We start from the raw sequence: 27,304 nt of genomic DNA, 5'->3' as shown, positions 1-27,304 counted from the left end.
CTACATTTGGAGAGACAGATGAAATATGACTTATTTGCTACAAAACTTCGTTGTAGTACTTGTTTGAAGTTTTGGTAGAGTCAATAAGCAGAGTTCATGTAAACACAGAAGATGGGTACACATCACTACATAAAACTGGCATGCACTACCAGTGCACGAGATAGTTGGTTCACATTAAGTTAAGCAAGTGCAGAGAATATCTTGCTTATTAAAACAACCCAATCAATATTGAATGATATTTCAGCAGAAGGCAATGCAGTTTAATACCCAGTAAGAGTGGCTAAGTCACATCTGTCACATGAAACAGAAAGAGCTTTAATAGTATGCAGTAAACAAGTCAACAGGATAACTAAAGCCATGTTTTCCTGCTTCTGATGCTGGTATACTTATTCGCTGTTTTCCAGCTTTTTGTTCCTTTGACTCCTAGGCTTCTCAACTCACTCACGTAGAAATGACACAGCATACGCAGAAGTTTAAGAAAATAGGTTTTATTTTCAAAATTTATAGAAAAATGTTGACATTCCCTAAAGAAAGAAGCTTGACAGCAACTTTCTGTATATATTTCAAATAGAAACTAAAGCACTTAAATTAACAAACACAAATGCAACTACCTATAACTATTTACAGTTTTCTACAAATACTAAAAAAGTGAATTAATGCCATTGGATAACATGTAAAAATATTTAAAACATGTCCATACTTGCACGTTCCCAAGTGTATCTACAGTCAAAATCCATATCTGAAGTACTAGCCCAGGTAATGTGCACATAAAAATAATCCCCATTTTAAACATTGACAGTTCCCTTTAACGTACCAAGTTCCACATTTTCTCCCAGTAGAGTTCCTCCCTTAAGTATTATTACTATATAAACAGGGAAAATGTGACTCACTGTCAGTCCAGTTCAGTTCATTTTTGCCATTTTTTGATTGGAATATTCTACCTTGTTTCGCTTCAACATTCAAAATTAGACTAGAAATGTAATGGCTTTTTTTGGATATACAGAATGGAATACTAAATATCACATTCAGCATATTAAAGAACACTATACACATTCATAAATAGTTTAAATATAAAATATAATATTTAATTCTTGAACGTTAATGTTGTACAAGGACTTTGGTATAAGTGTCTTAACAGTGCTTACTCTTATTGGCTTCTTTTGAAACTCCCTGATTTGCTCACAATTTATGTGTGTATAGCAGCCACCATTTCTGAATCCTTTTGTGACAGGGCTGGACTTGTTTGTGGAGGCTTATACAAAAATACTGCCATGATCACAAAGATGATTGTGACGATTTTGCAAGCAGCACCTGAATGCAAAGAACAGAAGAATCCTTCAATGTTGAGACAAAAGCATTTCAGCTATTCATAAAGTTTCACACGTTGAATTATACTGTAAGATTTTAATTGGATTTTTAATTGATACTATGAATTTCAGTGTGTTTTAGATGAGCGAAGGGCAGGTATAGTCAGTATTTCAACTGACTTTAGACCTCTCATCTGCCTGTTGGTTCTTGCTTCCAGCAGCTGCTATTGCCATTACTTCAGTTCTGTATTTCTTCACCCCATTCTAGCCTAAAGTGCAAGTCTTCCTTATTTCTTGCTTCACTACTGTTCTTTGTTGCATCAGTATTCTATTTGCCACAAACTAGAACTGTCCATATACAACAGGATAAGCATTCTTCCTCAGCTATCTTAGAAGGTTATTCAACTTACCCACCAGTGGTGCTGACTGGTGTTTTGACCAGCTTCGGGTGAGGTTATATTCTATCACTGAAATATACCTGAGAGATACTGAAACCTGAAGTTAAGACTTTTGATGTTTCAGTTTAAAGATTAGATGCTAGCAGTTCAGTTTATGCACTTTAAGTACTACAATTACTAGAAGATATGACAATATGACAACTGCATTATCACAAATGTAAGCTTAGCCTGCCTTCCCTCCCCAAGACATACATACACTTGAAAGGAGCAGCTTGTTAGACAAGTTGGGAAAAAATTTGTCTACTGTTCAGAGATTTTCATGTTGTTAATTGAATAAAAAGAAATAAAATATGGAAAGAGTGAATTCCTCTTACACCATAAGCTGTCAACAGGCCAAAATAGTTAAGACCGAAATGTGTACTAAGCCCTTAAAATTCAGTAGATAAAGTGTGACAAAAAAAGAGACTTGAAAAGTAAAACAATTTTGTATTGTGGTTAAGTTTTTGTATAGGCTTTTTTTTTTTTTAAGAACCAGTTAGTAGAGTCTTGCTCCTTCCCCCAGTATCCTGCTTTTTCTGTTTAGGGAAAACAAAGGTTTTTGTTATTGCTGATGCTGTTTTCTTTAAAGACCATTGCTAAGACAACAAAAGTTGAATGTTGTTTTAAAAGAAAACTCCTTCTAGGAGTCAAGGTCAGCATATTACCCTGTACATGTGTTTAATATAAAGAAGCCACTTACTTATGCCCATCAGCAGATACGCCATTCTTTCATTGTCATACACCCAACAGGCTCCTTTAGTTTTACATTCATCAATATCCCACAGAGTACAACTGTTATCTATTGCAACACCAAACAAAATTGGTCCAGGAATAGTACCTAAAAAAATCATGGCAACATGTTGAAATGTTAAGTGTTTGGAATAGTCTTACCTGATCTTAATGCATACTGTGAAATGTCAAGCTGGTGGGGAAGATAAGGTGGGAGACCCACACACTAAAGGTAAGCCCCATGACTTCAGCTAAAATGCTTGTATTAATTACATAGCAAGCATCTCTTCAACTGATCTCAGTGAATAAATAGGATGCACAGAATTTGTTATATATACAGCTCCAGCTTTACCAAGCAAGTTTTTTCAAAGACTTGAGCTTTTCATAAGTTTTTCAGTTTTCATTGGAAAAGTGTAATTAACATTAGGGGATAAAACAGGTAATTATTGAAGTAGGATTTTAATGAAAGGAAAAGAAAGTCCCTTTGTGTAACACACACTAACCTGTTCCAAATACAGAGGAACAAAATATTGTTATGTTAATGTGTTCGATTATATATTATTTTCCCATTACTCTGATGTAGTCAAGCTTCTAGGAAAAATTTCATGTAGAATGAATATCATTTAATATTATTCCTGCTTAGAATTCACTACATTTGTGTGGTTTTTATCACAACAATGCTTTATAAATCACAGGTGGTTTGCATCCAGTTATAGCCAGTTTTACTACAAACGCTTGAGGTACATCACTGCATGTCTACCTAACCTGCTCAAGGCCTAAGCTGTTCTTGAGGAAACATGCAGCTATGTCATCACTATAAATCCTCTATATAGGGTCCCTGCATGATCCATTAAGTCTATAGCATAAATATCTTATCAGTAGTAATGCTGTTAGTTGCTGCCTTCTTTAACTACAGTCACTGCAGGCAGTTCAAGTTCTTAGTAAAATTTCCATCAACCTTTAGAGTGTGCTTCCTTTTGGAGAAAGTGACAGAAGGCGCCTTTTGCTGAAAGAATGACATTTACTGACATTTTGTTCTTGCACATAACAACAAGAAAGGCTAAAATGGACATGCATACCTATTTTAAATGAATTTGAATTCTGATAGCATTTGCCTTCTAACAAGTGCATTTTCTAAGCCAACAAGAGGCTGCTACACACCCTTCTGAAAGCTTCTTAATACATCACGTTGAAGTCTAGAAAAATGTCAAAAGGAGACTGAGAAACAGGAGTTTCAACAAGAAAGTCATACCCAGTAGTCGTAGAAATACTGACTGTACTCCAAGAGCAAATGAACGCTGTTTATCTGGCACACATCTGTAAACAAGACAATTTAATACAGAAAACAAGTTTTAACTGTTCCATTTCTCAGCTATATTCCTCAGTGAATGTTTTAGCTTAATATATTCTTTTCACAGGGTTTTAGAAATCCTGTGTGCAGAACAAATAACTAAAGGACTTTAAGAGATTCTTTGACCAATTAATATTATATATATAAATATAAAAGCAATTTCTATAAAAGGTTAAAGGAACAGAAATTAAACTAGTTTAACACAACAATCTAAGTAAAAATCTAGCTTAGTAGCAGCACCCTGATACACTGTTGAACATCATCTCCACAAAACAACTGTTTAAACAACAGTTTAAGGCCAGTGCCAGAATGTTAGTCCTGAGCTACTGTGCATGAAGAAGCAATACATAATTGAGACGAGGCTACAGCACAACACCCTTATAACCTTTACATAGGCCAGAAGTGATTAATTATAAGGTTGGGTGACTGTCTTATAGAAGTCAGTATCATTTCTAATATAACAACTAGTAGAATTTACCTCCTATCCATTTCTTTCAGATATTTCCTTAGCAGCAAACATTTTATCCTGATAATGTCTTAAAGATACTACACAAAGATTAACACAACATGATCTACCTCCTTTATACAACTAAGTTCCTGCAGCATTTTGTGTACTCATACTGCAGCATGTATGTTGAAGTATTTCATCTAAAATGAGCAGTTAGCACCAGCCACTCTTAGGATTCCCTTACCCATAAAAGCAAATGCAGGTAGGAGGATGAGCAGTCTTGCGTAGTGTGGGTGTTTATTTCTAGCACTTGAATACTGTCACAAACACCTAGATTTACACTTCAATGTGTACAGAATAAGCTTGCTGAAGAGATAGAATATGCTATAGTCATTTAACTCACATTTAGCTATTTAAATTATTTCAACATTTAAACTGCTCTACAGTCCTCTCATCAGAAACTGTTTCAGCGTTTCAGCTTATATAAAGATTCCAAATTCCAAATGTTACTGCTTAGAATTAACAGAATAAAATTGTCAGCTCAATTCTGAGGATCATGTAACTTTTCTGTAGCCAGACTAACAGGACAAATTCTTAAGCCCAGGTTTACACCAACCCTAAACAGGAGATTACTACAAAGTAAAGTTGCAGAATATCATTCCTCATCCCACCCCCACCCTGAAACCTTACAAAAAAATAACAGCTCCCCCTCGCCCAAGCATCGTGTGAGTAGTATGCGTGTTTATTCATCACGAATATTTTCTCTCCACAAATATTGGAGGTAAAGTCACATTTCAAAGTGAAACAGCTCCACTTCCACTAAAAAAAAAGTGTATCTAGCTGTCATGCATATTAATGTTAGAGTGTTAGGGATCTGAAAAGCAGCCAAGCCAGCAGTTAAGACACATACATGCTGTCAGGTTTTATATTAATTACTGTCATAGAATCCCCCTATTACAACATTAATATGATAGGTAGTCTACAGTTCCTGTCAGTAGAATTTTGTACATTAGAACCCAATTGAGATAGGAGTCAAGGAGTGAGAATTAAGTACCTATTTACTGTTTTATTTTATTGGTAAATTTTGAAAAACTGGAACTATGTACACAGGGTAGTTGAATACTTTCTTCATCCAAGCACATGGCATATTTACTCTTTCTTCTTTTCAGAAAAGCAGCCAAAAGAGTGCTCTCATGAAAAAGGGAGCTTTTTACTTTTGCTACAAGTTGGAAAAGGTTATTTTTACAAATTCAAAGAGTATTTGCAAATGTAACTATAGAAATAGTAAACAGTGACATGACTATCCTCTGCTTCAAGTACTGCCTGCTTTATGCACAAAATAAGGCAACAGGAAATCCCCTTGCACATTGCATCCGTACTCCAAAATGAAATGAATTAGATTTCACTGATCAGAGTTTTCACTAAAATGCTTTTTTCCTCTGAGCCCAAAACTTACCTGAGAATGGCCACAGTTGTTGGAGTAACAGCCATAAACGTAAAAACAACAGCAAAAAAGAAGAAGATCAGAAATAAAGGTAAAACTGTGCATCGTGTTGGACATTTCCCAGATATAGCTTCATAGAGAATGTCTTCTGAACCATTTTCTCTTTTCGGCTTCCCAATACAGGAACAGTTGTAGTAAGCCTATAAATAATTTGTAAAACAAAATTTAGCTCTAAGAACAACAAAGAGTGACAGTAACATTGTAGATGTTCAGTATGTCTGCATCCCACTGAATACAAGGAAAATAAGCTTGCTTTAAAGTACGGGAAACAGTCTACTTCCTTATGATCAGATAACAGGTAACCCTCATTTTTAAAACCAGTTCAGCACAACTTGACTGATCCAGCTCACCTGAGCAGCAACTATGTCTGTTTTTTTGATATAAAAAGACAGTGACAGTCTATTTTTGTGTAACAAGTTGAGACACAAACATAAGAGGCATAAAACTAAAGGCAGATCCTACAGCTAGAGCCACAGTCATATGCAATACATGAAATTATGCAAGACCAGCAAAATAAAACTTGAAAAGCTAGCTTTCACACTCAAATCCAGTTATCCATCAGTGAAGGTAATCAGCACCAAACATTCTTTATAATTAGGAAGGGGCAAGCTTCAGAGTCTTCAAACCTATTTTTCTGACTGCCAACTTTATTCAAAGTAAATTCAGGTTTGATGTATTTTCAGAGTAGAAAGTTTAGTAGAAGCGACACTGCACAAGTGAGAAGCATATCAACATTCATCCTACTGACAAATATTTGCTTCCAATCCACATCAATTTTTCCTGTAGTAATTACCACTTAGTTTCAGAAATACTGTCATTTACTGGCATACTAAGGGAAGAATGCTTTCCACATTTAATACATTTTGTATGAAACAAAAACAGACCAGGTCAGCTACCTGCATAAGATAAAGTACCTTTTTCATGTTGGTAAGAAGAGATGATGTACATCCTGCGTAACATGGGGAAAAGTACTGGACTTTATCTCTGCCACAAACTGGGTAGTATGTAGAACGCAAGCATTTGCAGTTAGCATTACATGGTGCTGTTAAGTTATGTAGCATGCCTGTTCTGGAAGGTAAAGAAGCTTTTTAATAAAAAAGTTAAACCAGCAGACATGTAAATAAGCAATACAGTATTTATAGGATAATAAGTCTCAGAATATTTAGTTCAGATTATTTATGCACATAATTGTTCAAAAACAAACCAATATTCCTAGTAGCTACATACAACTCTAGGAGAAATTCCCATTTATTCTGCACATAGCTATTTTGTGCTATTATTACTTCCATAGGTTATTTCTCCAAAATACGTTCACAAAACAGATGAAAACTCCATGTCTCAACCGAGTTCTTCTACTGTCTCCACTCTCCCACATACATATTAAATTGAGTAAATTGAGTTGTAAGGTTTAAGAAAAATGCAGCAAGATTAAACCCAGTATTTGGTGACGTTTATTTTATTAATCATATTCCAAGTTTTGTTGTTTTGGATTCGAGTTGCAAACCCATTGCATTTCTACAAGTTTTAACCCTGTTGTGCAGGCATCTACATCATTCCAGAACCCAGATGACTGCACACAGTACATGCAGGATGCCATGACAAATTCTTAGCCTTAAACATCTTTCCTGGCTGTTTAGGGAATAACTAAATAAGAATAGAATTTAATTTATCTCTTGCTTATTACAACCATTCTTGATCTATTCATTTTGCTTCCAGTACAACCATGCTATGGCCTATATTTGAAGTGGTCCCAATATGTTGTCAATGTATTGTTAACATAAAGTCAACTTGAGATGTGAGAAGACATTATGTCTTAAGGCATAACTGGAGAAAATAAAAACACTTTTTGATTTTATAATAGTGGTGCACATAATAAGCACAGAAGCTTCATGGGTTAAAAGTTCAGTCAGTTGAAAATAGTCAGCTGAAAACAGGATTCTGAGAGTCAGTAGCTGAAATATTGTTCTGTAATCTGAAAGTTTCAGATTCATTACCTTAAAGTTAGGATCCTTCAAGAGAATTTAACATGGTCATAAAAACTAAGAACAGAAATAATTTTTCCAGGAATTAAGCTGATTAGTTACATTGTATTCAGACTGCATATGGAATATTAGGGACATCATATCTACTTATGTACTTAGTTTTGTAACAGTACGGTTGAGCCCTACCATGTCACACTAGCTCATTCTTCGGATAGGGAAGAATCAAGAGTCAGTTTGCTCTGGTTTAAAGCATCCCAGTACACCATAAGCAAATTCACAGGTAATTTACTAATCACTAGTTTGTTCATACAGTGCCTTATTAGTATAAGGCATTTGTCAAGCCTAGAAATATTTGATCAATTGAATGACAACATACGACCTCTGTCCACATGTGCAGATGTCTCACTTCCCTGACCTAAAAAAGGGACTGAAACTTGAAGTACTCTCAGAGAAAAATTAGAATACAGAAGAAAGTTTCATGTACATGGGTTCTTATGAAATGGAAATTCTTGTTCTATCATCTTTTTTTTTCTGGAGAAACACAGCACTATAAGGATGTAAAAGTCTTTAAAAGCTCTACAGGTTGTGTGTTCTGTAATAGAAAACAAAACAAGGAGTCCCATAGATGTGTGGGAATGAACAGAAATAATCATAAGTTTCTGTTCCTTCAAGATTAAGGAAATACTAGATAAACAAGTGTGGCAAAAAACACCTCGTTGAAGCACATACTAGATTAAACCATACATGTTCATTCTGCTTATAGTTTAATTTAATAGTACAACTCACAGTTAACACTGAGGGCTATTAAAAACAACATACTTTGTTCACTAATATTGGAGCTCAGAAGTAATCCAATATTCATGTGCTTCTGCTACTAAACATGCAAACGCTCCCTCACGACCACCACCAAGCTATTTTCAATAGAAATGGAATGTTTACCATAAAGGATTTCTTCAAAGTCTCCACAGAAGTTCATCTACATCAGTTGCCAAGTCAACTCTCAAAACACCCTCAAAATTTATTCTTTCAGAATCATTTGTTCAGTAGCATATGCTATTTAATATAAGTTATTCATATGTAAGCTATTGTGTAAGTGAAACACTTGGCTATTGTTCCACAAGCTTTTAAGTTTTTTTTTAATTACCACTACATATTTCAGCTTCTCATTCCTTCATGGAAAGGAAGCTCAGAACTAGCACTACATTAGTGCTACTCACTCTGATGGAGGTCTTATCTCAAAAGAACTAAAATCCAACGTATAACAGTGAATTAGATAAAACAGAAAAATTGTTGATAATAGATACTGAGTGGATAGTTATTTCAGGATTAGTTAATGCTAAGCTGTTGTAAAAGGTCTACAGCAACACAGTTGCAACTACGTAACTGCTAAGGTTATGCAAAACTTAAACCAAATTAACTGCATTTATCTTAGGATGAAAATCAATTCAGCTGTACCTTTTGCTAGCTGATCATTAACATTGGACATACAATATGATTATGCATTATTCACAATATATATATCTGTATTAGTCACAACATAAATAATTTCACATGCTATTTCCTGTACAACCTCTTCAATGATCAGCAATATGTCGATTATTTTGCTCAATATGTAACTATAAAAGCTTTCCACAAGTTTACATCCTAGTTTTCACAGATCTGAAGTGTCTACAACAACCTTCCTGCTAGCATTTTTTCATACCCTAAAGCAATGCCATGTTTTAAGTATCAGCGCATTCAAAGACCTGTGATGACATTTGTTATAGCAAGTAGTAAGGATATAATCAAAATGAGTAATAACTTAGGCTTTCAAGTTCTTTTTTTTTTCCTCCAGTCAGTGTGAAGTTTGTGTTATTCAGTTTGCCATCTAGATGGAGTATAAAGGAACAGTTAAAATATCATGGCACTAAGTTTCTGCTCTGTCCTCAGAGTTCTACCTGACTTTCCTGGGACCAATCCTTTTAACACTAAAAAGTCTGCAGAAACAAGCGATACACCTTCTAAGATACTTTTCCCATATATGCATACAGCAGATTTTACTTATCAGGACAGTGCATAACTCTGATATAAAGACATAATCAACATACAACATGCCATGATGGCTTCACGAACATGCTGTGCAGAGTTTAAACAGAATGTATCCTTTCAATAAAAAATAAAAAAGCAACTGTGGCAGGATCAGAAGCCTGACATCCAATCACTACTGCCTTCAAGGCCTCTGAATTTCTGACCTGTTAATCTAAAGTCATCTGAGTTAAAGTTTTCACATTTACCTAAAAGAGAAACATGAAAAATATCTGGTCAGTCTTTCACGTCACTCTTTGCTATTATGGGGAAAAAATGTAATATCCCAGTTATGTCTATGTGACATAAGAATATTGGTAACTTTCATATCCTATGAAATTTGTGCACTTCATTGCCTCTATGAGTAAGATCTGATTCTTCTATACTGTTCTATTATTATATGCTCAGTTAAAATTTGTCAATAAAAAGCCTGATTAATATCAAGTGAAGAAACCATATAAGCCTATTTGTTGATTAGAAGTTTACCATTTTTTCCTAGAAGTATTATCCACATGCATTTGTTTTAGAGACAAAACCAATTCCACTGTCCATCCCCCAGTCTTCTACATCTTTATGGTGCGTTTTATCATATTGCACCTGCAAAATTGAAAGATCTTCCCCCATTCCACTTGGGTGAAAAGGCATTTATTTGGACCTTTTGGAACAGAGCAGATTCTATCTTTGTAGAAGTGCTATGGTGACCTAACCCATTTCTAAAATGGGGGATTTGGGTAGACAACATTGAAATACTGAGAAGTTAGTCATTCAGCTGTACAGCAGACTGTGCATGCTCTGTTATTGGAGCCATCTTGGAATTATTTTGCACATCTTCTGGCTCTTTGGCATATCCTCAAGCAGCTGGAGTTGCCTTTGTGTTATGAATTGAGGGAGTAACTGACCAGTTGTCAGTTTTGGCACAGCTAGCTCTCTTCTTCCTGTGTTTAAGTATTGCTCACTTTACAGAAGTGTTTACTGGTTAAGACTAACTGTAAGGTTTAAATTCTCATATAATTCCTTAATAAGGCATGTTAATACATTTTATATAACATACTGCCTATGCTGGTGATAGGATCATGTGCATTTGATGCTGAAGAATTCTTAGAATTGTATTCTCTTAAAACACTTATTCTTGAGGATAATGATTTTTAATCTTGCTTCATTTTTACTGTCACTTATATTTTTTCTACTGCCACACTTGCTTCCAGAGTAAGCTTTATTCACAGGAATAGGAAGAACATTCATCCTAGAGTTCTGTTATTATAATTTGTATAAAGATCTAGAAACGAGTGATTGACTATTCTCATTGCTGATGAGAAATGTATTCTTTAGGGGATAGAGAAGTACACATTGTTTAGAAGAGTCCTCCCTATACATGCTAATCAAAAATATTGAGTCATTTCTCTTAACCATGTTATTCTACCCATTTTATTATTCTGTTTCAGTCACTAAGCTATACTGCCTTTGCATAACATTTCTGCCTCTCACTTCAGGTATTAGACGTTACGATAATATTTTTTTTCCTGGGGAAGAGCTTGCAAACTGAAATCTATTTAACTTGTAGTGCCCCTCACTGCTCCCTCATGAAGCTGCTGCAGACAGACTCCTTTCAGGAAAGAGCTGCCCAGATTGTAAAGAGTTGAGTAATAAAAAGTACACAAAAGACTTGTTACTGTTTTAAACAAACAGAAAACTAGTTCTAATTTATACCATTTCTATTACAACTAGACTGGCTACAGAAGCAGGTACCCATCCCTCCACCCTTCCTGTTCCACTAGGACCAGTCTGCTCAGAACATTTTAAGTACTATGTATCCTTACATTCTTTTATTCATCTATTTCATGCAGAATCCAAGAACAAGGTTTTAGAGTTTTTCTTTAAATAAAACTTTCACTTTCCTACATCAAGGCAAAATGATATGACATTTTTAAAGGTCTTGTATTCTGTGACATAACTTATTTTAAACATTAACACTAACCCCAAGAGTGCATTAAAATATATTTACCCATCATACGTTTCAGAGACACCTGCGAAAGGTTCATTCCCACACTTAGCAAATAAAAACACTGTGTTTAACAGTAGAGCCACTGAACAAGTGCCTATCATGAACTTGATTATGTTTTTGCAATCCATTTTGCACTTGGATACCAAGATGCCACTTATGACTTGGCCTAGTGCTGCTGCTGGAACTAATACAAGCCCTAGAGAAAAACAAGACACCAGCAATTACACACAAGTGCAAGACATAATTAGTGAAGTACTTCAGAAAGCAGTTTCATGTTAAGCAAAAAAAAAGTCACAATAGTTACCTGCCTCTTAAGATGCAGCCCATATGATGTCATTTTCAAACCATCCTACCAGAACCTCTCAGCATGAGTAATTTCACTCATTTCAGTTTCATTGAAAGTCATTTCTTCTACCCTTACATTACCTTTAGTCTTTCCAGAAGTTCAGCTTGACAGTGTAATTTATAGATGCACAAAACCAAAGTTCAATACAGCAAACCTAGATTACTTAACCGTGATGCATTCTGTGCAGGAATCTCTGAACACTGGTAGGCTGCTTTATGAACATAGAAAATGCTAATTCATAGCTTCTTAGTATTTTTCACATCCATCTTTTGTTACACATTTGTGCTATAAACTTTTTATAATAAGAATTATGTTCTGTTATTACAACAGGCAGCACAAGACAATGAAGCATCTACAGAAACTTAAATCAAGTTTTTCAAGACCTAGGTGGGCCAGTTTCAATAGTCATTGAACTAACTAGTCTGTATGTTATCAATGTTAGTTCAGGTGCAGCTGGCTTTCAACATTAGCACAGGCATTTCTTTAAAACTGTACATTGGATTTAATTCAAATTAAAATTAATTAAAACAAGGTCTAAAGGAAAAAACCAACATTCTGTTTCCCATATCACTGGGAATGATGTTTAACAGTTGAGCATGCATTCCAATTTATTTTTATGTAAAACTTGCAGATACTTTGTTCTGAATCAATGACTGAGTAGCAATAGTACTAATTATCTAGTACTATCCAGAGGAGGATTAAGTCACTCAAAGTCTCTCGTGAACACATTGTTATTGGACAATGAGAATTTCAGCTACCTTATGTTTATATTGCAGCACTATACAGCTGAAGTAATGTAGCAAGATGTTCCAAAAATAGGAAGTCTGACACATTGCAAGTATTCATTTGCCTTTCTGCCTTGATCTGGTTGCTATCCTTTAGAAATAATTGTCATTTACTCATGTGATCCTACTTAGTGCAGCTTTTTCATGTTATCACATTTATTTCTGCAATGATCAGCTTTTCATAGCCTTCCATTTTCTACCTATTTCTTCTGCCTATTAGATAATAGGAATAAGTGACAGTGACTAAGGCTTCATGCTCCTTCAGCTGATTTTAAATAAGGAAAATTAAATGCTATTCATCAAAAACAGAGGAATAAATTCTAAGTTACAGTTTCAGCTGCACAGACATTTATTTCCACCTTGAATGTTACTACTAGGCTTACTGAACCTACAGACAACTCAGATTTGCACCCTCAATGAATTAAGTACCAAGGTTTTCCTCAGACAGGCATAAATAGATTAAAATGACTGTTTCTGCTGTGGAAAACTGAATTTCTATTGTTTTCATATAAATATCTTCACAAAAAAGTCTCAGACAAATACAAGAGCCTATATCACCTGAGCTATAACATCAGTAACTGGCTTACTATAATATTTAAAAATTAAAGAAAAAACAAGCAAACAAGAAAACACATTACCTCCAAGAGTTGCTGAAGAACTTGATGTCTTTCCAAACTGATTTTCTATGAACTTTGGTAGAAACGTGGCAAAGCCAGTGGCAACTAATGCTTCCGAAGAACTAGCTATTATTAGACTCATAAGCACTGGATTTTTCAATAGAATCTATGGAGAAAGTATGGAGAAAGATTAGCAAAACATGCAGGAAATTTCATTGTTGTACCTTGTAAACTAAATGCCACTTCAAAGCAGATACTTTCATGAACTTCACTAATATGCTTTTCAAGCTTTAACAATCTCAAGCATCAATAAAATGAAGCAATATGTTGTTCTCAGCAGCACTGGAAACTTCCCTGTCACAGCGTGAAGAAGCAATTACTTTTATAAACATTTATGTAAAATCTGAAAAAGAATCTCATTCTCCAAACACTATCAGTTTTAGTAAGTTCCAGATTTTCTTACCAAAAGAGCAACAGGAAAGTCTTTAAAACTTTTTCCAATATTCTTGGTTTCAACAAATGCCTCACTTCCATCATTGTGGGTTTCAGAGATTTTTTCAGCCTGTATTTTTGCTGTTCCTACGAAAGGGCATATTTATTGACAAAGAAATTTTAAATAGCAATGTTCATAGACTTAGAGTCAGAAAAAACATTACAATACATGTTTCCTTTCCATGGGAAAGCCAGCTCAGACACCTCATGACTTCTAGAATATTGTATTGGTACTGATCCATAAAAAGATCAATGTATTATTGGTGTGGAAAAAAAAAGAAGTGGCTGAAGGAATCATACTTCCATTTGAGAGCCTCGGCTGTATTAAGAAATTATCAGGGGTATCCTAAGAATTTCAGACTATCCTGAAGGCCATTCAATATTTTATCCTCAAATTCTCCATTTCCCTGCTTCACTGTTCCTTGTCCTCCATCATTTCTCCTTCCACATAATGAATAGTAAGTTCCTAAAGATGCTTTTCTAAGAGACTTTGCCTGAGCAGAAAATGTATTAAAAGTATTATTTTTAAACAGACTGCTCTGAGATATTTTGATTCATGCTTTCTTAATATTCTACCCATAGCCAAGACTACAATGCAAGAGTTAAGTCAATAGGTGTTACCTGTGATTCTTGGTGCGAACTCCACAGCTTTAAACACAGTCCTGGAAGCCTAGCTGCAAGCATCTTTCAAACTTTGACCATCAGTTTCCACACTCTACCTGTTTCCAGTCCTACTATACGTATTCCCCCCCCACACACCCAATCCCATATCAGTACTTTCAAGAGCCTCACTCTGGCCAATTCCTCTCATTCTAAAGGCAACGTATTGGAAACAATATATATATAAATATATATAAAATCACGTTTTAGCCAAAATACATAAAGAAAATAAAAGAGGAATAAAAACAAAACCCAAAAACACACCAAATAAGCACACATTTACCTGGCAAGTATTTCGGAAAGCATGAAAATGGTATTATTAGAAACCAAATTGCAAAAAAGCATGCAAGGAATGCTATCCACCATGCCCCAAGCCAGCGTGGGTCATCTTGGTCTATCTGTGTACTGGAAAAATAATTTGCAAAGAGTAGGTTTACTATTTATGAACTCAAGCCAGTAATTTCAGATGTCAGTGAGCTGGAATTATTTTTCTAATAGTAGATATGACAAAAGCCTTTGAGTATTGTCATTTTCTTGTCTTCTAAATGTATTAAATTTCTTATTTGTTGAAAGAGTAGTAAGCACATAAATCAGCTCTGTTATAATAACACTGCATTCTAAATACAGTTTTAGAATTCATTGTTCAAATTCATTCTGATTTGAAGACCACTATTTGGTCTTGTTTTCAAGATCCTGTAGCATATTAAAGCATTGACAAAGGCTGTCTTTAAGAGAGAATCTTGATAATCACTGAGTTGTATGAGGGCCAATACAGAAAATCCAGGAAATGAAAGTATAAATGAGGCTGTCAGTCTGGACAGTTTTACAACGTGCAAAATGTTACTTTCTGAATACGGGACTATTTGTCAACTGATAAATTTTCTAGAAAACTATCCCCCAGCATAGAAATAGCAGCACCCTACCCCTTACATTAAGTTCACAAAAATGCAGTATCTTCTAAACAAAAATCTTTTCTCCTCATGTGAAGAAAATTCTTATTAAAATCTTCAACTAATTAGCAAATGAAAATAAAAAACAAAAGGCTTATCTCACCTTTCTGGGATCTGGATATCAATGTAAACATTAAGTAGCTGTCCTCCTAAGACATAGCCAATAGCAGGCCCCAGCAGTGACATGGCATAGCCAATTCCTAGAAGAGAAAAAACATCATTTACCATACATATTTAAAGCCTTCTTTTAAAGGAATCCCTAAATCTTATTGATGTTATTAATGATCTTATTGATGAGAAGAGAGAAGATCTTGTTGATCTTATTAATGTTTATAAATACCTTAAGTGTGGGAGACAGATTTTGCCAACCTCTTTTCAGTCATTTGTGGGGACAGGACAAGGGGCAATGCCCACAAAATGGAGCACAGGAAGTTCTGCACCAACATGTGAAAGAACTTCTACACAGTGAGGGTGACAGAGCACTGGAACAGGCTGCCCAGGGAGGTTGTTGAGTCTCCTTCTCTGGAGATACTCAAGGCCTGTCTGGACATCTACCTGGGCAACCGGCTCTAGGGAACTTGCTTTGGCAGGGGGGTTGGACCTGATGATCTCTTGAGCTCCCTTCCAACCCCTACAATTCTGTGATTCTATGAATTCTGTGAAATCAACTTCAGACCAAATGCTTTCTAGAAATCAGCTTGTTCTTCCAGTGTCATTACTTAGGGTATAGTGTACAGAAGATAGTTTGTACCTGTACATTAACAAAAGTTAGCAGCTCTCATTAAAAGCTGCAACTCTAAGGTGTAGCATAGACACTTCACTGACATATTTACACATTATTAGATTGCCTTTCGTATATCTTGTGCCTACAATTTAATCTACCTTGTGGAAAAAACTTTCTGAACTAAAACTGTTACAAGCATCAGTTGTCAGAAGTACATGCATAGAATATTTAAGAATGTACATATTTAGATGCAGTTTGAGTGTTAAGAGTTGTTTTTTCAATCTGCCAAGATGAGAACAAGACTGTTGACAGAAGTAATATCTGCCACTTGAGTTTGCGGAGGACTCAATCGTGCATTTCAATTTACTGATGTGAGCCTAAGAATATAAAATCAGAGCTCTTAACAGCTTCTGGCAGTTCTAGAGAAGAAAAAATGTTGCAGCTGTAACTACATGGTACTGAAGAACACTCTTAGGTCTATACAAATTTGTGTTTTAGTACATGATTTTCTTGATGTCACAACAGTCTCTTCGGCTTATCAGAGATTTGTAGCACATTAGTACAGATGGTAGAAGGACTGTCTTTGCAGACAGACTTGCAAGTAGCAGTAAACTAGAGCTGTCTAAATAAATGGTGGGACATGAATCTTTGTTGCCTATGTTTTATGCATTTCCCCAGGTTGAAGAACCTAGATTTTCCATTTTTTTCCATATGTCTGTTTTAGGAGTATTTAGCACTATTGCAAGAAGTAATGGCAGGTGAGGGTAGAAGGGAAAACTGGCACACCAGTAAGTCAGAATAAATATGGAGTTAATGTATTCCATTTTCTGTATTTTAGCAATAATGACGTACTTATAGGACCACAATGAATTTAAGTCCACATTCATCCTGCAGAATATCAAACTTAGCTTAAAAGGTGCTTATTTCCTCCTACAGACCATTCAGTTTAAATTATCATTTGGAACTGCTTAACTGTTCACTAGCTCTATATGTAAATGCCTCAGTTAAGCAAGCAGAAAACAGTCTTCATGAGAAGATAACCATTTTCAGAAGACAATGAAAATACCAGTTTATAAATTGTAAACTTTTAATCAAAGATGTTATCAGCTATTTACACATACTAACAGAAACTTTTCTGTTTTTTTTTTTTGTTTTGGCTTTTTGTGATGGAAGATGGTGTGTGTAAGACAGCAACACAATATATTTTAAATCCTCAGTACATAGCATTAGAGTTAAAAAAGAATTAGTCATAGTGTAGCTTTCTGTCCACTCCTCATCTATTTTTGATGTAGCAACCAGAGTAAACTGCTGTCCTAAATTCAGCAGTTGTCCAGAGATCGTACAAGAATCAGTTTATTGTACTACCAGTTATGTTTTACTTCTCTACGCTATGCAAAGTCTTGAGTTTTCAGGTCATTTCTTGATCCCCTAATCATGTGGGCAATTCTATTTCTGTCCTATTTATTTCACTAGCCTCCAAAAGTGTACAAGACCTCTCCCAGGACTGAGAAACAGCAAAAATAAAAGCTGTTTTTGTTATTTAACATAAGCAACCAGCCAATTTGTTTTCATCAAATGAAGTGGCTTGCCTGGAAAAATTAAGCAAGAATTCCATGCAAATAGCTGAAGATTTCAATTTTGCCTCCTTAGATACCAATTTAGAGTCTGGAAAACAACCCAGGCATCTAAGATGTTTTAAACTCCTTCTGGGAGTTTTCAGTACAGCTAACATACTTCTACCAGTTTATAAGTGAAATAGGGAAAGTACTGATCATCTTCATATCCATTGAAAACACATTAAAAGTTCAACCAATTAGGCAGTGAAAATGCACATAACACAGAATGCTGATTGGGAAGATTAAAAACTACTACGAAGAATTAGTATTCCTTCACTTTAACACTTAACAGCCCCACAGCAAGATATAAACCCATTCTCTATGTTTCTAGGCAATCCTTTTACTTTCCATTCTACTTTCAGGTAAGGGAGCATACTTCTAATATTTCCTCCTTAAGTGCCAAATTTATATGTGGCTAGAGGACTGCACTGATCCCGTGATGTACAGGAGTGTCCCTGCAGACAGGAATGCCCATTGTTAGAAGACAGCCAAATAAAGCATAAAGGAAGGTATGGCCATTGGGCTGATATACAGTAGCTTTCACTACCTATGAGAACAGAAAGCAAATTTTGCTCGGAATTCTTGTTGTTTGTAGCGAGACTATATTAACCACTTAATCAATCACTTTCAGTTGCTGATAAGAAAAAACAGGAGAGGTGCACAAAGTGACCTTATGGTACACCATAAAGTAACTATTGAAGAAATTTCACACTTACAGAATACTATCAGTTAGGTATTACAGAACTACTTTATGCACATAAGCAAGAATTGAAGAAAGATTTGAGGTCAGAACATAAGAGAATTTGTAAGACAGTGTAGTCTATGATCTATCCAGACAATGTGTTATAAACAGTTTTAAAACTTACCTATATAAAGGGAAGACTTGTGCTTTGGGACACTATCATCAATAAAAGCTGTCCCCAAAGTATACAGTGGAGTTCCTCCAACTCCCAGCAGCAACTGTCCCAGTATAAAGACATAAAGATAGTTCGAAAGTGAAGACTTTGTGTTGGCACTGCAGGTGAAGTTTGTAGAGCTTGTTCCTGAAATTTGGCATGTATCTGAATGACAGAAACAAGACACCTTTAAAATTGTTACCCAACTGAAGAAAGATATGTTGGTGTTCTACGTGTACATACTATTAACTAAAATATTCTGCACTATTAATGCTAGGCTCCCAGTTTAGTTTTCACCCCTGCTAAGGAGTCCTATATGACACTGCCCAAGACTTCCATGACATAGTGCCCTCTGAAAGAAATAAAATTATGGCTTGGTTTTTGTTTCTATTCCATGAAGAAAATATGGATGAAATGGCCTTATTAAAACACTTTAGCTTTTTCAAAGCATTATTGACCCTATGTATGCAAAAGATACCAAATGGTTATTCAAGAGTTACTTCATGAATATTCTTAGAGAAACAGACTCTTTTTGCTCTTGTACTTCATAAAGGTTCTGAGGAGCACTTACGGCAACCTCCATTCTGAAGTGACAGAGGAAATAGTGGCCTGAAAAACAGGAGGAAATTTGGACTCTTGGAGAAGAAAGAACAGCAGTGAGAGTCATAAGTGAAAATCATCTTCCCTTCTCATACTCTGTTTTTGAGAAAAGCATTTCCCTGGAAAAAGCACACCCCACACAACAAACCACCACGCCTCTGTCTCTATGTGCACGCACACAGACAAAAGAGGGAAGCAAAGGCAGAACAGCCTAAGGTTGCATCCACTCCTGTAATGTTTGGCTTTATGAGGAGGGAATCAAAAAGAAGAAGAAATGAAGTCAGGGAGTATGTTTTCACTTCCCCTCCCCCTTGCTATCACTGTTCTTTTAGTAGCATGTTTCTTTCCAAGCTGGTCCACAGAACAGCATACAACCCTGAGGAAGGAAGATAATGTACCTGTCAGTTTGGTGGAAACAAGCCATCCTCAGCAAACATATGAAAACCATCCCCAGATCAGGTAAGTAAACCAATCAATGCTTTGGGTTCACAAAAGCAAGAACAAGGAAAAGCTTGCCATGCAGTTTGCTTAACCAGAAGGCTACATAGGTGTTGTCATAAATGCATTCCTGGGGTTTATCATACCTTTCTCCAGAAAGAACAGCATCATGGTTTGATAAAACAAGAGGAAATGGCCTTAAGTTGCACCACGGGAGGTTTAGGTTGGATAGTATGAAAAATTTATTTACTGAAAGGGTTGTGAAGTTCTGGAACAGGCCACCCAAGGAAGTAGTTGAGTCACCGTCTTTGGAGGTCTTCCAAACACATGTAGAAGTAGAGCTTAGTGACATGGTTTAATGCTGGACTTGACCGTGCTAGGTTAAAGGGTGAACTAGATCACCTTAGAAGTCTTTTCCAACCTGGATGATTCTGTAATTCTATGACAGTGGTAGTAGAGTCATGTACCACACAATCAGTAAGTCAGTGCTACTGTACAAAAAGTGGCCAACATGGAGTCATGGAATACCTCACTTCAATAGGAGTCAATATTTTCCTTCCTTTCCATTTAGGAAGGATCTTCATTTTAATGTTACAATGAAGTCACATAAGGAACATTATGAATTAATGTTCTCAAAACTTTAATTCTGGAGCAGATTCTCCATTTAGTGTCAATTCACTTTATTAACAAATTTTCTGCAGAAAACAGCAATGCTAAAATCTTAAATCAAGTTCACTTTGTATTATTAATACGCACAGTACCTAAAATTAACTACTGCAAGACACCATGTCCTGCAATACTTTGTTAACCATGTTCATGTACAGCATATATAAATACAGGTGTGTTCTATACAATTTAACCTTAAATGCCTATTAGGTCAGTCTAAAACAGCACCTAGATAATTATTTAGTGTCATACATTAGTATCTTGTTAATATACATATCTGAAAACAAGCAACAGTGCAAGAAAATGACGGGAATTTTATTAAATGAAAAGATACAGCCCAGTTCAAGATATAGGGACAGCCTAATGAAATAAGGAGATTACACTCACTAATGGCAATCCAACTCTGACAGTGGTTCATCAAGAATCACATCCCCACACCTTGTGGATTTGTTCACATAAATCTAAAAGCCCAGGCCATTGTGTTACTAATTGAGTATTGTCTCTCCTTCAGCTCTTCAGTTTACATGCCATAGGATAACTTATCTTGATGTCACAATAACTATCACACTAGTTTGTTTTCAGAACCACACAATCCAGACTTTAACTACAAAATTAAGAGAACCATAAATATATACTTTAATACAGTTATAATCCTTTATTTCCATCGCTTAAAAAATTATCAATAAATAAGTCTGATAATTCAGCAAGTATACATGCATTTGCTGATAGGAATCATGGACTCTATATTCCATTGCAAGAAACATTTTAGAAGCAAAGAGGATTTAACAAGGAAGTTATGAGACTACTTTAAACTAGTGTAAGTCAAAATGGCCATCAAAAGACAACTTACTGTCCCTACTTCAGATGTGTGTCATCCCACCTTCTTGTAGTAGTACAAAGTTTTAAACAGTTAAAGAGATTGGCACAGGTTAAACCTAACCTTGATTAGTTCCACAAGACTGTTTGCTGCAGTCATAAGAACTGTGGACAAAAGAGGCACTGGCTTTTACATGATCACAGAAGTCTGACCTGAGAAAAGCCAGGCTGTGGGAAAAGTCTAGATGAGTGGCTGACCACTTATCTACTTTTTCCTCTATAAACCTGTTCTCACTTCTAAAAGTCACTGGATTTAACTGGTATTTTGAAGGGCAGAACTGCTTTAATGGCAACATGAATACAGTTAGTCATTATAAACCAATTTCCATTCTTTCCTCTGACATAACCACCTGAATCCAAGCTATGTAAAGGCCAAAGTATTCCCAAAGACCTAATTCAACATAATAGCCAAGGAGGCAGAACCAATTGTGAGATGCTTTAGCAATTATGTTAGTTAGAAACAAGACAGGTCAAGTCAAGACTAGCTTTACTCACACCTTAAAATGCAGCTAGTAGGTGTGGTCATTTTCATTTTGTTTTGTATGTGTTCTTACCTTTTAATATTTTAAAAAGCAAGCTGTGAAGAATAAGAAATAAAATAGCTTGGTTTCTATTCCTTCTTAAACAAAAATCTGTCTCTCCTGTAGGTTTTGAAAGGGAAGGTCTTTTTGAAAGCATCGATAAATATTCTAAATAAAGACTAAATTCTTAGCTTCTACAGACAGATGTTCTGTAATATCATAAGTGCTATAGAGAATTACATCAAGTAAAGAACAGCAGTGCTACCCATTATCTGACTAATCTCAGTCTCAGAGAGCAAAGCTAACAGAAACAGCACAAGCATGCCAACAGTGCAAGAGAAACAGTCAAATTAGAAGCTGGCATCACAAAAAATGTCATCATCCCCCCTCATTTTAAAGTACACATCTATCACCATTAGTACCCCAATGCCACAGTCTGCTTCAATCTTTAATTTGTCCTCAGCATGTTCTAAGAAAGAGGATAAATTACTGCCCTTCTGAGAAGACTCACTAATTCTCAGACCCTAGAAGACTAATTCACCAGAGCTTCCAGCAAAACAGGGAACTGAAGAAAGGTGCCCAAGTCATTCTCACTCATTACCTCATTAAATCACACCATACACATTTCACCTCAAATGGCTAACAACTGTTATTATCCCAAACTGTTATTTTCCTAAAGACACGTTACTAAAGACATTCATGGAATAATTCAGATCACTAGAGACATCTGGAGGTCATTTAGTCATTAACTGCCGACCAGCTTGCTCAGAACTTAACTCAGCAAGGTCTTGAAAAGCCCTAAAGACAGAGACCATACAGTCTCTTTGGGTAACCTGTTCCAATGCTTGACAGTCCTCACAATGACGTTATCCTCCCTCTGCAGAGTGAAGAACTATGTTTCACATTTGCTGCAAAAGCCATCTCATACAAAGTTAATTGTTTCAGCTGAGATGGAAGTTCAAAAGTATGTTGATTATAACATCATTCCTACTGTGGTATGTACAGTACTCTGTACCGTCTCAGTAATTAAAGAACAGTTTCATTACAGAAAAATTCACTAGATGGAGCTCCTGACCCCAAATACAAGAGCCAGCTCAGAACCTGAAGACCCTATATAACGTAACTAAGTCATCATAACAAACAGATGACTACATCTAGATTACACTTTTTAATCTGAAGAATTTTTGGAGATCAGACAAGATGTGTTTGGTATGGCTTTTTTATTTCCATAAACAGGTAGTCCACTGGTCAGCTAATCTATTTCTTATTGAATGAGTAAACTATTCCTACAGAGTGATATAACAAGCATTTCCAAGGGAGTAGTTTTATAAGGTAGGGATATCATTTATCAAGGTATCATGTGTGCATACTCAAAAAAAGTACATGAGCATTCCACGCTAAAATAGTAACTTCCAGTTGTCTGTCTAGCCTCCATTATAAGGCTTGTATAGTTTTTAATAGTTTTAATTCAGATTAGATTTATTTATTCACCTGACAATCATTAAATGTTGCACTGAACTATACTTCACAATTATACCTCAGGTGAAACTCACTATTTACATACAACTGATGAACAGAAATGACCAAGTAACCAGCTAGTTAACTGTTCAACAATAGATGAGGTGGTACATTTTCATACAAAGCACCAAGAAACAAATAGACTGCAAAATTAGTATGTTGCACTTCCAAATGGAGTTCACTCCCAATAAATTAAGTCTATAAAACAGCCATCCAAACAAATAAGCAACAAGGAAGGCTTTCAGGGGGGGAGGGGGGGGCTATTAAATTCTACAACTAAGTGTATGGCCAAGACATTTCATCAACATCAGGACTAGCTAAACCACACATGATAAAATCATGTACTGTGGTTAATTTCACTATTAAAGGATGCTGTTGAATGGCACCTGTAGACTTATATTCAGTCTTCCATAGTCCATACATGCCCTGAACTCTGTAGCCATTTATCTCTGATAGTGTTTGGTTTAAGTTAGGACCTTAAATCTGCTCACCTCAGCAGTCACACCTTGGGCATCTACATTACAACAATCAAAGAAATAGCATGATTTCAATCAGCTTAAAGGGCCATGAAAAAAACACATGCTCCATTTGAAATTTTCTAGCTTCTAGATTTCAAAAAGTTCATATAGAACTTAAGGTATTGAATTCCTACAGCATCTTTTAAAGGCAAATGAAATGGTGGATGTATTGATAAAACAGGAACAGACTCTAAGATTCCAAACAGAACTGGCACAAGGGGGAAGAGATCAGTTGCAATACTTGAAGGGAGTTGCTGACTCCCTTCAACACACCTGCTCAGTCAGTATTTCATTTCAATACAAAACAAAGCTACAAACAGGTCAGAACTTTATTTAAATTAAGTTCAGCTTCTCTTACATACTAGTAGAGTAGGGAGGGGAGGGTAATACAAAAACTGAAATTGGGAAAAAGGTCTGTAGTATAGCCAGAAGCAAGTAAGCTGTTGCTGTTCTACTATGGGTTAATACATAATCATTTGTTCATAGCCTCCAAACACTGAAGAATCTTGTTTTGGTTTTCCTCCAATTTGCCCTTACTCCATTAAAAGTTGAACTAACTTCTGACATCTATTTGTTGGATGGCAAACAATTTACCTATAACCAACCTAAGTTGTTTAATTAAAGGTCAATACCTGGATACCTCATGGAAGTGCATGGCAAGATGTGATGAACACAAAAAGTGACCTGAGAATCAACAGCTGGAATACTGAGCACCTTCCATAAGATTGCTCAATAGCTACTGATTTTTTTGATTAGCACTCTAATATGATTAGTCATTAAAGACACATCTGGTTAAGCACTACAATAACAATAAAGACAACCATGAAAGATTAAGTCAACCTACTTTAAAGATATCTGGATGTTTCTTTATTAACTACAGGTGAGCCACCACACAGAGGTACAAGTATATGGCATTAAATTTACAGCACTTGGCAAAGTCATTTTATGAGGAAAGCTACGTAAGATCTCAGAGCTGACTACCACCACTATTTCAGTACCGTTTTGTTCTGTGCAGTTCAGTTCTGGGTGTTTCCTCTTTATTTCAAAGAAACCCACAAGTTTACATCATTTTAGATGAACCTAGTGAAACTTCTTAATGAATTATTCAGGATGACTTTACAGTAGACAATAGTTCAAAGCACAACAGAATTGCAATATGCAGTAGCCTTTCAACAGGAAGACAGTAAGTCTGACAGCTTTTCTTTAAGATTTATTCTTCTTCACTGACCTAACATTGTACTGGGTCTGGCTGGGATGGAGTTAACAATCACTGCAGCCACCCATATAGTGCTGTGCTCTGCACCTACAGCTAGAACAGCATTGGTATCACACCAATATGTTTGCTGAGCAGTGCTGGCACGGCACCAAGACTCTCTCCAACACCCAAAAGCCAGTAGGATGGCAAGAGGTGGGGAAGGGCAACAGGGCAGCTGACGTAAACCAACCAAGGGGATATTCCATGCCTTATGCAGTCACACTCAGCAATAAAAGGCATGGAAGGGGAAGGAGAGTGGTGCTCTGTTATGAAGACATCTGTCCTCCTAAACAACCGCTATGTGTATTGAGGCCCTTCTTCCTGGGACATGGTCAAACGTCGCTCCTTGATGGGAAGTACAGAATAATTTTCTGTGCTTCTACAAGGCCCTTCTTTGAAGTTCAGCTGCCCAGCAAGGTAAAATCACCACATACTTGTATCCTTATTCACAAAGAAATGTCAAATCAATTTTAATCAAATTAAGTTTTCATTGCATTCATCAGTCCAAATAAAAAAAGCATTTTACTCTACCATTGCATGTAAGTACAGATCTGACTCAGATCTCTTCTGAAAAAACAAGTCTAGTGTAGAGACAGCTCTTGAACTCATGGATTTCACTTTCATCGTTAGAGATGATGTTACCCCACTTTTAGGGCTTCAAAGATTAACTGGGGGTTACCAAATTAAAAGTTGCACTAACTCACTATGGAGATTTCAGAAAAAATAATAAATCAAAACATAAGAATAAGCTTACCTTCACGCTTAGCTCCAAAGTGGTATTTTCCACTACTGAAGTGTGGTAAGGAAAATATGAGTGAGCCCAATCCTAGCATAAATGCTGAGAAAGCCAGCCATCGTGGTTTGTGCCCTCTTTCTCCAAAGAAAGATACAAACAGTGACAATATACAAAAAGCAATGTCATAACTTGCAGAGATTAAGCCAGTGAGGGAACTGTTCAACTCGTAACGCTTCTCAATTGTTGAAATACTAATGTTAATCAGGCCATTTACCACAATACCTGCAAGAGAACAAAAATCATAATTAGTCAGAAGTACTTAATTTGATGGGGTTGCAACAGTAAACTTACTATTGTGTAACAGAAGGGTTACAATGAATATACTTGCAAAGCCACATTTTAAGGTATTTATTAACTTTAAAATCTGGGCATATAGTGGATTGGCACATTGCCAACTTAAGCCAGCCAATCTGCACAGGACCTATTCAATTTTGTTCTCTCCTGTGGGTATTAAAGATTTAACACTCAAGCATTCATCCAGCAAAATATCATGCCCCAAGCTGTTAATGTATTGAGGTTCCAGATTCAGTTTGAAGCACAAACTTTGAAGTGACTATATTACATTTTCAGAAGATACTGTACAAATTAAAATTAGTCAAGGTAGCTTTTACTCTTATGCAGGTCACTAAGACTGAATCAAGTTATTTAACAAGACATAGCCTTCAAATAATTATGTCAAACATGTATCTTTCCTTTGTAATGGTAGGGAGAAAATATAAGAAGGCTTTTGAACAGGCATCCTCCACCTCCACTACAATATTAGAGAAGCATAAAGCCATTTGAAAACACTGCAACTACTTCAGAGCAACTGAGTTGATTTACTTTAACTGACAAAAATGTTTGCCCTCTAAATCTTTATTTTCTCTGAAGCTGAAGTAGCAGACGACCTGGAAAAAATAGGCCTTGCAAGAACTGCCCTACTTAGGCAGAGGCAAAAAACAAACTCCAAAAAATAACTGATCCAAAAGCAGAAGTTAAGCCAGTTGCAGTTTCCAGTGAATGCTTATACACATTGTGCATTTTTACAAAAGATTTGGCTGTAGGTACTAACTTTAATTTCTAACTGCCTCACATTCTGGTTTGCATTTGGGACAACACCAAGTAGCTAAAGTTTACTTTTAACAGTCCCAAAATAGGATTCTGTTAAAAATGAGATGAATATCTATACTTCATAAGATTGCTAGATATCTTGCTGATAGTCTAATT

General features: G+C 35.9%; 1 protein-coding gene across 1 annotated transcript in view; it reads right to left on the bottom strand.

Annotated features, from left to right (window-relative positions):
* Positions 1-472: 472 nt before the first annotated feature.
* SLCO4C1 (solute carrier organic anion transporter family member 4C1) overlaps positions 473-27,304 on the bottom strand; it is a 31,489-nt gene continuing 4,657 nt past the window's right edge. Inside the window, exons 2-13 of the mRNA XM_080574171.1 lie at positions 26,057-26,320; positions 18,881-19,075; positions 15,778-15,874; positions 15,008-15,129; positions 14,036-14,151; positions 13,594-13,738; positions 11,825-12,020; positions 6,691-6,844; positions 5,729-5,916; positions 3,726-3,790; positions 2,445-2,582; positions 473-1,311 (exon numbers count right to left, since the gene is read on the bottom strand). Coding sequence (XP_080430297.1) covers positions 1,187-1,311; positions 2,445-2,582; positions 3,726-3,790; positions 5,729-5,916; positions 6,691-6,844; positions 11,825-12,020; positions 13,594-13,738; positions 14,036-14,151; positions 15,008-15,129; positions 15,778-15,874; positions 18,881-19,075; positions 26,057-26,320 — 1,805 coding nt within the window. The 3' untranslated portion in view covers positions 473-1,186. The remainder of the gene's footprint in view (positions 1,312-2,444; positions 2,583-3,725; positions 3,791-5,728; positions 5,917-6,690; positions 6,845-11,824; positions 12,021-13,593; positions 13,739-14,035; positions 14,152-15,007; positions 15,130-15,777; positions 15,875-18,880; positions 19,076-26,056; positions 26,321-27,304) is intronic.

This window comes from Anser brachyrhynchus (genome assembly GCF_964034855.1).
Source record: "Anser brachyrhynchus genome assembly, chromosome: Z".
NCBI classification, from domain to species: domain Eukaryota; kingdom Metazoa; phylum Chordata; class Aves; order Anseriformes; family Anatidae; genus Anser; species Anser brachyrhynchus.
The sequence above is the reverse complement of the archived record's forward strand: the minus strand, read 5'-3'. Positions and strand labels throughout refer to the sequence as shown.